The sequence below is a fragment of the Elephantulus edwardii genome, unplaced genomic scaffold (assembly GCF_000299155.1).
Source record: "Elephantulus edwardii isolate Elephantulus edwardi_28Jun2011 unplaced genomic scaffold, EleEdw1.0 scaffold00009, whole genome shotgun sequence".
NCBI classification, from domain to species: domain Eukaryota; kingdom Metazoa; phylum Chordata; class Mammalia; order Macroscelidea; family Macroscelididae; genus Elephantulus; species Elephantulus edwardii.
This window is the reverse complement of record NW_006399759.1, coordinates 23,019,457-23,034,123: the sequence shown is the minus strand read 5'-3', so window position 1 is coordinate 23,034,123 and position 14,667 is coordinate 23,019,457. Positions and strand designations below refer to the sequence as shown.

General features: G+C 36.9%; 1 protein-coding gene across 1 annotated transcript in view; it reads right to left on the bottom strand.

Moving 5' to 3' along the window:
* The window catches only part of SMC6 (structural maintenance of chromosomes 6), an 86,666-nt gene that overhangs the window by 33,606 nt on the left and 38,393 nt on the right, over nt 1-14,667 (bottom strand). Inside the window, exons 10-14 of the mRNA XM_006880725.1 lie at nt 14,574-14,665; nt 14,060-14,238; nt 12,830-13,034; nt 5,445-5,559; nt 3,326-3,486 (exon numbers count right to left, since the gene is read on the bottom strand). Of these exons, the coding sequence (XP_006880787.1) occupies nt 3,326-3,486; nt 5,445-5,559; nt 12,830-13,034; nt 14,060-14,238; nt 14,574-14,665 (752 nt within the window). The remainder of the gene's footprint in view (nt 1-3,325; nt 3,487-5,444; nt 5,560-12,829; nt 13,035-14,059; nt 14,239-14,573; nt 14,666-14,667) is intronic.

Genomic DNA, 14,667 nt, shown 5'->3' with positions numbered 1-14,667 from the left:
ATTCTGCAATCATACTTTTTAAATAACATTCTACCTTCAAATACATAATGGTGATAACATAGCTGTACTGGGATTATCAGAAGCCAAAGCTTTATTTCCAACCAGCTGCCCAGGGATCCCAAAATGAAAGGCAAATAATTTACAATAGGAAGTAGTGCAGTGAGCTACATTCAACCTCCTATCTTTCTGAAATGATGTAACTCAAAGTAAAACCACAGAACATTGTAAGGAGAAGCTTGAGGACTATGTCCAACAGCACATCTGTACAATTAGCAAAAGCAAACAGTGGGCAAAGTGACATAACTGATTTATATTCTCGGTTGTTTATCTTGTTGCAACTAGGTAAAAAAAGCAATGTTGAGATCCAGCCTAATCAGATAGAAGCACTATTCTAAAATACTCTCAATCTAGACTATGGTCATCAGTGTGATGATGGAAAAATAAACCTCAACACAGAATTATATTTATCTATATGATCTTTTAAGACTAAATACTGAGATCAAACATAATCCAGTTACTTACTGCAATAATTACTAAACAAGTATGTGTCACCGAGTCAAACACAATTCAGAGTTACCCTATGAACAGCAGACTTGAATTCTGTCCTATTCGGTGTCATTTTCATCATCTCTGATATATGCGAGCCCACTGTTGGAACTGTTTTAATCCATTTGGTTGAGTTTCTCCCTTCTGCTGACCTTCAATTTTTCCAACCATGATGCTCCTTTCTGAGGAATAATCCCTCCTGACAACATACTCAACGTATGTGAGATGAAGCTTTACCATTCCTGCCTCCAAGAAGCACTCTATACTTTCTCTAAGACATATCTGTTTGTTCTTTTGACAGTCCATGGGATATTCCAACACTAGAGTTCAAAGGTATCAATTCTCCTGTCATCCTTACTCACTGTCCAGCTGTCAAATGCACAAATGATTGAAAAGACTACAGCCTGAATAAGGCACACCTTAGTCCTCAAACTGACATCCTTGCTCCTCAGCAATTTGGAGAGGTCCTTGATAGTGGATTTGCTTAAGTAACATCTCCCGATCCCCTGATACTAAGGATGCTGGCTGTGGATCCAAGTAAGATGAAACTGTTGACAATTTTAATCTTTTCTCCTTTTTACATAATGATTGCTTGATGGAAAGAATATACAGTCGCTGTACCCAAAAGAAGTGGCTGACAATGAAAAATTTCAGCAGTATGAAAAAAATTGTTAGTTGCCATCAAGGGCAGTACATCTCATAGTGATCCTATGAACAGCAAATTTTAACACTGTCCTATCCTGTGCCGTCCTCATCAAATCTGACACATTGTAGCCAATGCAGTCACTGTGCCTACTCATCTTCTTTATCATCCAGGCCTCCAAGAAGTACTCTGTTTGCACTTTCTCCAAGACATACCTGTTTGTTCTTTTGGCAGTCCATGGGGTGTTCAGTACTCTTCTCCAACACCACAATTCAAAGGCATCAATTCTTTTGTCATTATTATTCATTGTCCAACTCTCAGATTCACAGCAAGTGAGTGAAAAGACCATGGTCTGAATCAGTCACACCTCAGTTTTCAAACTGGTATCACTGCTCCTAAGTATTCTGAAGAGATCCCTTACAGGAGACTTTCCCAATACAGTATATATTTTGATTCTATGAGTACTAGTGCAAAGGGTGTTAACTGTGAATCCAAGCATGATGAACTATTAACAATTTCAATCTTTTCTCCATCTATCAGTATGTTACTTATTGGCCTCTTGGTTAGAATATTTTTCTTTTTGATGTTAAGACGTAATTCATACTGAAAGCTGTGGACTCTGATCTTGTGCAGCAAGTGTTTCAAGTCCTCGTATTCAGCAAGCAAATCTGTGTTATCTGAGTAATGCAGGTTGTTTGGTGAATCTTCCTATAATGATGATGATGCCGCTTTTTTCTTTTCTTTTCTTATGGGCTTTATAGCCCAGATTTTTAAATGATCTACTCAGCATACAGACTGAACAGGTATGGAGAAAGGACATAGCCCTACACACTTCCATTGTTTTTAATCCATACAGCGTTCCCTTGCTCTGTTCAGACAACAACTTCTTGATCTAGGTATAGGTTTCACTTGAGCAGTGTTGAGATGTTCTGGGATTTTCATTCTTCTCAAGGTTAGTTATAGTCTGTTAAGATCCACACAGACAAATGCCTATGCACAGTCAATAAAGTGCAAACAGACATTCTTCTGGTCTTTTCTGCTTTCTGCTAGGATCTATCTGACATCAGTAATATCTCTCGTGCCAGCCTCTTCTAAACCCAGACTGAATTTCTGGTAGTTTTCTGTCAATGCAATGTTCTAGTCATTTCTGAATGATCTTCAATATTTCGCTTGCATGTGATATTAATGATATTGTTCAAGAATTACTATATTCTATTGAATCACCTTTCTGGGAATAAGAACAAATATAGAGCTCTTCCAGTCAAGCTGGCCAAGGAGCTGTCTTCCAAATTTCCTGGCACACACATCCAGAGCTATATCTCTTAGTTGAAGTATGTCAAATGGTATCTCACAGATTTGGGGGCCTTATTTTTTGCCAGCATCTTCAATGCAGCTTGAACGTCTTCCTTCATTACCACTAACTCTTATTCATATAATACTTTCTGAAACTTTTCAGTGTCAACCAATTATTTTTAGTGAATCATTCAGTATTTTGTCCACAGCATCTCTCAGTACTGAAACTTGGGCCTTCAATTTGTTTTTCTGTACTCTTAGCTTGAGAAATATGGAGTAAATTCTTCTCATGCTATTCTCTCACTCCAGCTATCTGCATATTCCTTCATAATATTTTGTTCTGTCTTCTCAAGCTGCTTATAAAGTCTTCTGTTCATCTCTTTCAGCTCTGCATCTCTTCTCTCTGTTTTGGTTTCTTTACATTTTAGTGCAATTTTAAAGCCTCTTGTGACATCTATTTTGGACTTTTCTTTCTTCTGTCTGTGTAGTAACTTTTTACTCTCTTCATGGATGACTTCTTTCTCCGGTGGTCTCCCACAACTCATCTGGTCTTTAAAGATTAGTGTTCAGTGTCTCAAACATATTCTTGAGATGCTTTTTAAACTCAGGTGGGATAGACCCAAGGTTGTATTTCGGTTCTTGTGGACTTGTGTTAACCTTCTTCAGCTTCAGCTTGAACTTGCACATGAATTATTGATGGTCTATTCCACAGTCAGTACCTGGCCAGGTTCTGACTGCTGATATTGAGCTTGTTCAACAATTCCTGCCATAGATATAATCAATATGAATCCTGAAGGAAGCTGTGGAAGAATTACAGTGAAGCTAAAAATTTGATATACCTACCTTATTTCAGAATCCACATCTCTGCTCAGGAACTTTGGTCTTGTATATTCAGATGAATAATAACGCCCAGGAAAAACCTGATCACCTTCAGCAGTAAATGCTTCTCTGCAGTTCTTAGGTGGCTTTTGGGACTGCATAACTGCACGAGCTACAGAGTTATTCTAAAGGAATGTGAAAAAAATATTTTCAAAATTATAAAACCCATCTTATAAAGTTTCCAAATTATACCTATCCTATTATATTGACATTCTATTTTATTTAAAGATCCAAACGAAATAATTTCATCAAGTTAAAAACAATTAAAAAAAATTTCAAAAGCAACTTTCAAGGTTCCATCAATACTATTAAAATAGTTAGAAAAACTTACTCAACAATGTTAGAAATTTACTGTTTTCTATTAGACTAGTTATTTAATTTTTAAATTCTAACAGTGCTATTTAAATACTTTTATAAAAAGCATTTTTGGTACATTTCTGTATTTAAAAATCATTATTTCAGACAGATCTTACTTTGTAAAATAACTTTTACACCCTGGAAAAAAGACATGTATAAAAAGCAAATTCTAATACGAGATTGCTGTTGCCATTAGGTGCCGTCGAGTATGACTCATAGTAGCCCTATGAACAGAAGATCTGAACCCTGTTCTATCCTGCACCATCCTCACACTTCCTGACACATAAGAGCCCACTGCAGCAGTCAAGGTATCAGTCCACATGGTTGAGGAACTTTCTCTCCTTTGCCAACCCTCAACCTTTTCCAACATCATGACCTTCCCCAGAGAACAGACCCTCCTAGCAACATGCCCAAAATATGTGAGGTGAAGCCTCATCATTCTTGCTTCCAAAAAGCACTCTGCCCACACCCTCTCCAAAACATATCTAACAAAAGATTGTTTTGTACCATGGAATCGAGACCAAACCATAGCTGACACTCTGGCAGGTTATCAGAGGCAGTTAATTGCACGAGAGGAGACTGCCCATCCTTTTCCCATGGAGCAGCTGGTGGCCTTGAACCCACGTGCCTTTGGGATTATAGCACAGCTTCCTGCTAGTAGGCCAGTATACTGCCAATATTATTGCTGATTGCCTTTGAGTCGAGCACGACTCACAGTGACCCTATGAACAAAAGGCTTGCAGCCCCTCAACAACTATCAACATTTATTCAAGTTCACAGAGTTTCCAAAGGCTTATTATTTCGCAAGTGGATGCCACTCCTGCTTCCAAACCTGTCATAGTATGTTATTATATTTATATGCAACATATGGAAATAAATATATAAGTTTTGGATGAAGTAAAAAGGGGATTACGGTTAATCAAGAACTAGTTAGTCTCTCTCTCTGGGAAAGGGCTTTACAACAGAGCATTATTATTTTGTTTGAAGTATTCTTCTAAAACACGAGTGCCAAAACCACAAATAATTATTACATGAACTTGAAATATAGAATATTGTGACATATCAATATCACTACTTCTCCTTTCCTATTAATGAGGAAAAACAGCTTCTAGCATGTTTATTTTGAATATAGATTTGTTTTCAAATTCTCTGACCCTTCTGAGCAAATTTTTCAACTGTTCAAATATAATATGGGAATCTAATAAAGCAAGGATAGTGCAAGGTTCAGTTTACTGTTCAGAGTCACTGAATAATAGCTGACTCAATGGCACCAAACAACAGCAACAACGAAACAAGTACATAAAAATGGAAAAATAAATATAAACACTGACTTATTTTAGAGGTCAAAGTTTTAAGAGAATAATGTATAAAATATCAAAGAAGTATATCTAAAGGTAGAATAATAAGTATGTATCTTTACTAGCAACTAAAAATGGATCTGTCAGCCAATCATGAAAGAATAAATTTTTTTTATAATACTATACACCAAAAGGACTATATTCAATTGTGAAGAAAATTTTCTGGAGAATAGCAAAAAGTTATATAAAGGTCTATCGACTAGAAAAAGCACAATCAAGTCTACAAAAATGATCCTAGCGATTTTTCTGTAATGTAAAAATTCAATGATGAGGCAGATCAACAACTCTACAATAAAAGAAAGGGAATGTACATAACCATTTTTAGCTTTGAAAACGTCAAAATAGCAACAGCAAATATCTGGTCTTACTTTGATTAGCAGCACTGTCTCTATGCCCCTCATATCAATTAGGCTATTGGCAACAACTGCATTATCTATTTCTAAAGCAGTCAGAACTGTTGGAAAGTCTGGATGATACGCAGCTCTAGGGAACAAGAAAGATGCAAGGATTAAATTACCACATATTAATATTATACAAATGCATATATAATTTTAAATAAGTGAGTGTATAAATGAACAGTTTATACATAATACAATCATGGGGAAATATATGGTAATAAATTAAAAAATCCACATATTAAGGTTTTCTATATTATTTACGCAGCAAGTATTTTTAAAATGTTATCTGTTAGGTTCTGTACTAAGTACATGACAAATATTTACTCATTCAATTTTATGAGATGTATACTGTCATTCTCTCCATTTTTGTCAGATATTAAGTTTCAGGGGGTTTAATCGGTTTCCCAATGTTATAAAACTAAGCCTATGATGTAAATCACATAGGGCAGCAAACTCTCAGAATCTAGATTCAAACTAAAAAAACTCAAACTCTCCACCAGATGCTCTGCTCAGCGGGAGAAGGAGGGGCAGTATCCTCCTGTACCAGTCAGATCCGATTTGACGGTACAAGCACAAAAAATAATAAAATAAAATTGAAAAAAAAATTAAAAACAAAAACAAAAACACCAAAACTCAAACTCTCCGCTACCAAGCAGGAACTGACCCGTAATTGGGTTTCCAAGGATATAAACAGCACAGATTACACATCTTTGTCCCATGGAATCACTGCTAAATTAAACCACAGGACTTGCAGTCTTTTGATTAGCAGTTTAAGGCACTATGCACTATGCCATGAACACCTTAATAGTATTCATCTAGCACATAAAACTTTCTCCACTCATACCTATAAAATAAACAATGATTATTAAATTAAAACTTTTACTATTACCATAGGTTTTTCAAATCTTAAATGGATTTTGGGTCAATTTATGCTCTCATTTTCCTCAGCAGCTATTTTAAACTCTTAAATAGGATTTCAATAAACAGATGCTGCCCTGGATGTGCTCACCAAATTGTGCCAAGAAATCTGGAGGACAACTACCTGGCCTACTGACTGGAAGAGATCTATATTTGTTCCCATTCCAAAGAAAGGTGATCCAACAGAGTGTGGAAATTATAAAACAATATCGTTGATATCACATGCAAGCATGATTCTGCTGAAGATCATCCAAAACCAACTAGAACAGCATATCAACAGAGAACTGCCTGAAGTGCAGGCTGGATTTAGGAGAGGAAATAGTACTAGGGATATTATAGCTAATGTTAGATGGATTTTGGCTGAAAGCAGAGAGTACTAGAGGAATGTCTATCTGTGTTTCATTGACTATGCAAAGGAATTTGACTGTGTGGATTACAACAAACTGTGGCTGACGTTGAGAGGAATGGGAATCCCAAAACACTTGATTGTGTTTAAGCAAAACTTATACTTGGACCAGGAGTCAATCATCAAGACAGAGCAAGGAAACACTGCATGGTTCAAAATTGGGAAGGGTGTGTGCCAAGGATGTGTCTTAACTCCCTATCTTTTCAACCTGTATGCAGAACAGATTATCCGGGAAGCTAGGCTCTATAAGGAAAAGTGTGGCATCACAATTAGAGGTAGACTTACCAACAATCTGCATTATGCAGATGACACAACCCTGGTTGCTGAAACTGAGGAAGACATGAAGTGCTTACTGTGGAGGGTCAAGGACTACAGCCTTCAATATGAATGGAAGCTCAACATCAAGACACCACTGGGCTGATTAGCAGCATCATGATGGATGGTGAAGAGATAGAAATTGCTGATAGCTTCAATTTGCTTGGCTCTACAATCAACACTCTTGGTACCAGAAGCCAGGAAATTAAAAGATGAATTGCACTGGGAAAGTCTGCTGTCAGAGACCTCTCCAAGGTATTGAGGAGCAACGATGTCAGTCTGGAGACTAAGGTGCACCGGATACGGTCTATGGTCTTTGCAATCACTTGCTATGCTTCAGAGAGCTGGACAATGACTAGGGATGATAGAAGGAAAGCTGATGTTTTTGAGCTTCGGTACTGGAGAAGCGTATTGAATATACCATGGACTGCTAGGACAACAAACAAGTTCATCTTGGAGAGGGTGAAGCCAGGCTTCTCCTTGGAGGCAAGGATTCTGAAGCTTCATCTGACATATTTTGCACATGCTGCAAGGAGGGAACATTCCTTGGAGAGGGCTGTCATGCTTGGGAGGATGGAGGGATGATGCAGGAGAGGAAGACCCTCAATGAGATGGATTGATTCAGTCACCGAGGTAATGGAGATAGGCATGTCAGCTACAGTGAGACTGGCAAGAGACAGAGCAGGGTTTAGGGCTGTTGTACATAGGGTCACTATGAGTTGCAAGCAACTTGACAGCACATAACAACAACAACAAATAATAATAGGATTGCTTCCAATCTTCATATTCAACTCCCAAAAAGTGTCAAAAAGGATATGAATTTGTTTTTTAAAAATGGACATTATATCATACAAATTTAAGACACATATAACAAATAGCAAGCACACACAATCCAAACTTAAGGCTCTCATCATTCTTCCTACTTTATCAGGATAATCTGTCAGCTTGTATTCTGTTAGACATTCTCCTTTGTCTCCCATGGGATGTTACTCTCTCATATGGTCAATTGGCTAATTTCATCTCTACTTCCTTTTTCTTACTAGACAATCTATAAATAATTTCAAACATTCTCCATCTTTACAATTTTTCCATTCTGCTTCCCTTTCCAACTAAATGACTTATTTCTTCTCAGTCAAGTCTCTAAGAACAAAGTTATCTTTACAGATAGCTCTCCATTAATCCAGCTTCTGTTGGGTGGAATCTATTCTTGACCTACTGCCAACTGTATTGATGTTTCTGCAGTACTTAATATGTAAATTCTCTTCTTAAAACTCACTGCCACAGAATCAATTCTGAATCTCAACGACGCTCTTGAATTTCTGAGGCTATAAATATTAACAGGAGGAGACTGCCATCTCTTTCTCAAGGTGCCACCAGTGGATTTGAACGAAAAAATAAATGCACTGCCTTATGAGTAGAAGTGCAACACACTATGCACTACACCACTAAAACTCTGAAGACTTAACACCAGCTTTCATTTCTATAAAACCACTTTCATAGTGTACTATCTAGATTTTCCTTCTAAGAAATTCCAGAAATTGTTTGGTATTTTTTCTGTATACATTCATTCTTAACATTCTTCCTACCAGCAGATTTCATCTACTCATGATACTTATGACACTAACTAGAGATGACTCTTCAAATATTTATGGCATAGAAAAGGAGAGTGATTTTTTCCCCCTAAATATCTAGGCACATAAAATACTCTATGTTGGTGGGTCCCTTGAGTCGGTTACAACTCGTAAATAACCTGATGTACAACAGAATCAAATTTTACTTGATCCTGCACCATTCTTACAGTTTCTGTTGTCTTAAGCCCTTTCCTTCCAGTTTGTTCCTCGATCTCCTTGAGAGCTGCCTTCTTTCACTGACTCTCTACTTTTCCAAGCATGATATCTCAAGGGGCTGTCTTCTGATAACATGCTCAAAGTCAATACCTCTCCTAACTCCACAAGAATAGCCTCCAAAATCTCCATAAGAGAAATGCCCAATTAAAAGACTCATCACATTGGTATCTCACCAGAACTTCATAGTTTTCTCACCTCAGATGCAACTAGCCTACCCACTGCCATACAGCTGTTGTTGTTATGTGTCGTCGAGTCACTTGTGACTCATAGCGACCTTATGTACAACAGCCGTAAACCCTGCTCTGTCCTGTGCCAATCTCACTACCTCTGACACTCCCATTCCAATTACCCTAGTACTGAATTAATCCACCTCATAGAGGGTCTTCTCCTCCTGCGCTGTCCCTCCACCCTCCCAAGTATGATGTCCCTCTCCAAGGACCTCTCCCTCCTTACAACATAACCAAAGTATGTCAGACGAAGCCTCAGAATCCTTGCCTCCAAGGAGCAGCCCAGTTTAACCCTCTCCAGGATGAATCTGTTTGTTTTCTTAGCAGTCCATGATACACTCAATACTCTTCTCCAGCACCACAGCTCAAAGGCATCAATTCTCCTTCTATCCTCCTTAGTCATTTTCCAACTCTCGGATGCACAGCAAGTGATTGCAAAGACCATATCCTGTTTCAAACGCACTTTAGTCTCCAGAGTGACACCATTACTCTTCAGTACTTTGGAGAGCTCCCTAACAGCAGACTTTCCCATTGCAATATGTCTTTTCATTTCCTGGCTACTGGTGCGGAGAGTGGTGACTGTGGAGCCAAGCTGACTAAAGCTGTGAACAACCTCAATCTCTTCACCATCCATCCTGATGCTGCCAATTGGTCCAGTGCTGAGAATCCTTGTCTTCTTGATATTGTGCCTCAATCCATATTGAAGGCTGCAGTCCTTAATCCTCTGCAGCAAGCGCTTCAGGTCCTCCTCAGTTTCAGCAAGCAGGGTTGTGTCATCTGCATAACGCAGAATGTTGATAGATCTTCCACCAATCCTGACGCCACACTTCTCCTCATAGAGCCCAGCCTCCCGGATAATTTGTTCTGCATACAGGATGAAAAGGTATGGAGCTAGGACACATCCCTGGCATACATCCTTCCCAATTTTGAACCATGCAGTATTTCCTTGCTCTGTTCTGACGACTGCCTCCTGCTCCTTTAAGTTTTGCTTAAACACAATCAAATGTTCTGGGATTCCCATTCTTCTCAGAGTCAGCCACAGTTTATTATGAGCCACACAGTCAAACGCCTTTGCATTATCAATGAAACACAGATATCCATTCCTCTGGTATTCCCTGCTTTTGGCCGAGATCCATCTAACATCAGTTACAATATCCCTAGTACCACAACCCCTTCTAAACCCAGCCTGGACTTCTGGCAGATCTCTGCTGAAGTGCTGTTCCATTCGTTTTTGGATAATCTTTAGTAGAATCTTGCTTGTATGTGAAATCAATGACATCGTTCTGTACTTTCTAAACTCTGTTGGGTCACCCTTCTTTGGAATGGGAAAAAATATAGGTATCAATTTAGAGCAACTTTTTAAGACAGGTAAGAACTGCCTCATAAACTTTCCAAGGCAATAAATCTTTACTGAAGAAGGCTGCTCCAGTATTTTACAGAAGAAGGGCTGCTAGGTTCGCACTTCATGCTTTCTGGCTAACAACTAAACAATTACCCATTTTACCACTAGGTCTACTCATCACTAACTCAGTAGGTGTCATTTTTACTATTAGCAATGTTACTTGGGAGTATAGTTGAAATTTACTTTTTTAAAACTGTAGGCACAGTTAGAAATCAACATAAGGTCAAATTTTGTTTCTGACAGAGAAAACAACTTATCTGACACTCCCAGATACTGCCTCTAGCCTTAAAGCTCAAATTTATAATTCTAAAATAAGGATTAATGCACTTTGGAAAAAAAATCCACATTTTCCTTACACAGGCATTCCATGTTTTAACATGTTTGGTTTTATAGTCCGACAGAGCTCTCACTCTGTATCATCTAGTCTAGCAGCACTATTTTTCAAAACAGCATGTCCCTACTTCATTCCTATGCCACAGTTTGGTAATTCTCATATTACTTTAAGCTTTTCCATAATGGTATTATAAAATGGAAGAGACACTGGTGGCCGAGTGGCAAGAAGGAGCAATCATCGATCAGTTTCTGTTTAATGGCACACAACATTACATAATTAGCAGACTGTAAGCCTATGCCAATCAAGCTGACTCCTACTCATAGTGATCAGTAGTGACTCCATTATGTTTCCAAACCTGTAAATCTTTACTCGAGAATGCCTCTCTTTCTCCTGCCGAATAGCTGGTGAACTTGAAGTCTAAAATATTAACACATCATAACACTCACTCACTCACTGTGACCAAAAGGAACAGACTCATAGTTAATCTTCCAATGGGTTTTCAGAGGATGTAAATCACACAGGCGTAGAATGTACATCTTTTTCTCATAGAGCTACTGATAAGATTCAAACAGGCAGAGAAGTGTAGCCTTTGAGTTAGTGCTACTTCTTATTGACTAGACCACCAGAGTTCCCCACTACAACACTAGAGCTCTTTTAATAGTGTAAACAAAACTTACATACACTCAAAAGTTCATTGCTGTTGAGTTGGAACTTACTCATTGCTGATGCTCTGGTGGATAACTGAGGCTGTAAACTACACATAAGGAGATTAGTCCTCTTTCATCTGAATCACTTTATTGCAATACTGGATTTATCGCAGTAGTCTGGATCCAAACCTACAGTATCTCCGAGGTATTCCTGCATTTCCCCTACATCTAATGACAACATCGCCTTTAGTCACTCCAGTCAGAAACAAAAGAGCTTATCATTCCAGTCAGAAACTTAAACTTCAGCCAGGAACGTTCTTTTTTTAATGAATATGTTTTACTGAATTTGTTTTATTTTCATTTTTTATTTTCCATCAATAATGCGAAGGCCATATTTGACAAGAGTATTTCACAATGTGCGTCATGAATTCCATTTGCTTTGAAGGCAATTAATTCTTTCTCTTGGCAAACTCATCAATTAAATCCCTGGTAACTTATCATTCTTTCTTTAAATTCTTTCCTGATCATCTTCCTTAGGTAAGTATTCTCTCTTCTAAAGCACATCTCAATGCTCTATTTCAATTTTATCAGTGATATGAAATGACAGAGACAACTAGTGTTTACACACAATAAGAGGGGCACAGCAGTATATTAATAAACAAAAGCAAAAGGCAGGATTTATGCAACAAAATACTTAAAAAATGGAGTTGGGAAGGAAAAATATGTAAAAAACACAAATCAAAATAGGGGAATCCTTTTTCTTTCACTTAATTTTTTTAAAAGGTCAAATGATTACCCAAAAGCTAACAGATGAAAAGGACAGTTCTGTGTGGGCTTGTCAGAATTAACAAAGATAACAATTTCCAGTTTTTATGGATTCTTTGAAATATTTTTAGAGTTAAACTGCAGGCAGGCTCTTTCTGGGAAATGAGTACCACTTTCTTTTCTTAAGACTTCTCCCTTAGTTTGGTTAAGGCTGTATCATTTCCATAATTAACCTAATTTCTGTGTTATGCCATATCTATTTGCCTGACTGATTTCTACTATAGATTGCAATGCACATATCAGAAAAAGGATTATATTCTATTAACCTATGTATCACGCATGTTCTGAACGAATGCATAAGAGAGAAATTAAATGCATGACTCAATGCAATCTTACAGCTCAACAGTACAGATAAAATATTAAAAAATGTTCTAACTGACCCTCCATATGATCATGTAAAATCTGAAGCAGTTGTTACTTAATTGTTGCCTTACCTGTGTCTAACATCATACATCTCCTTCCGAAACTCAGAAACTATGATTTGTGGCCTTGTGGTGCCTGGTGAATAAAATCGTTTCATCAGTGCTTGAAGTACCCTCTCATCAGAATGATTATGGCAACAATAGGCTTGCAGAAGTCCTTTTAAGCAGGATTCAATAGCTAAAGCCAGCTCAGGGTCACGGAGGTGAATACATGCTCCTAAGGAGGAAAATGATACCAAGATTCACAAAAATGTATTATAAAATAATAACGTAATTATGTAACATTTATAAATAACAAAAAAAATGTTTTCATGAAAATCACCTGAAATATTACAGATCATTTTAACTAATTAGGAAATAGTAATTCGCTAACTTTATATTACCTACTTTTCCCATCCTGTTTTGAAAACCAAGTTAAAGATCTACAGATTAATTTTTTCTAGAAAGCTGATTAATATTCAGACTTTAGATTTGGGGGAATATCTCCATTTGAAATAAACCTTGATAAAAGGAAACATTTTACTTAAATTTTAAGCTGTTATTGAAAAGGTTCACTAGCTGTTCCAAGGAGAAAAGTTGGGCAGTCTCTTCTTATATATATTTTTAGGCTGTGGAAATCTGATTAGGGTTGCTAATGAAATGACTAGATGACAGTGGGTTTATTTAAATGATGAGAGAGTACTAGACTCTTAAATATAGTATTCTGCTGACAAAAACACATCTCCATTCATAAAAATGTTTATATCTACTATATACAGAATTAGAAGTACTTCTCAGAAGATTTGACTGAAGGTTGTTTTTTTTAATCTCACATAAATAGAATAAGAATAGCTAAAGATTTTACAGTTAGAGGGGGCTACAGATATCAAGTTGTCCAAACTAAGTAGAAACTGAGAAAGAAAACCCAGGTGACTGCTCCTTCATGTATATTTAGATGTGACTATTAGCTTTAGACTTATTTATATTGAATTTCATTTACTCAAGTAATTTATCTGTTTATTAATGCAGGGGGAAAATTAGGACAAGATTATTCAACTCTCTATTTCCCTTTTAAAAATGTTTCTTTTCATTATGTTTAAGCTTTAAAAATGCCAAAGGCAAAACTTATGAGTTTATATTATTAAAATAGATATATAAAGACTAAATACTCAATAATCCTTTTAAACTAACTGCAACAGACTCCTTACTCAAATAAAAACATAACTTTTAGTTATTCTAACTCCACTAAACAATGAAAAGTACCTAAAGGGCCTATAGGTTTGTAGGTAAAATGTCCACGTTTATGAGCATCATCTATGGCTTCAAGAAGAGCTGGAACATTAGGACCAAATCTTTTCAGTCGATCAGTTTTACTATCTTTCAGTTCCTTTAGCTGTCTCTGGTTATAGCTCAGCAACTGCTTTACATCTAATTCTTCTCTCCTAAAAAAGTCAATGAAAAAACAAAATAGCCATGTGATACAGTTCTATAAAAAATACTGAGTCTGATCTATTGTCAGCTGCCCAAAGAACTAAAAGCAGGAAGTCTTTATCGAAAAATAATCATGAAATGAAATAATAAGTTCTCAAAACTCGTCATAAAAAAAGTATCATATAATGCAATAAAGCGTGTCTTAATAATGACAAACAAGGACTTACTCTTTAGCTCCACAAGGGAAGAAGTTTTGAGAATTAAACTAGTTTCCTCTCTTCAATAAGAAAGCAAAACAGTGTGATAGTCAAGTAATTTAAAATCATTTTAGGGATTTTGAACTTACTTAATTCTATTATGTTCTTCTTTGTCTTTTTCTATGGCTTGCTGAAATTGTTCAATCTCTTGATTAACTGAACCTTCTTGATCCTGTAGGGCCT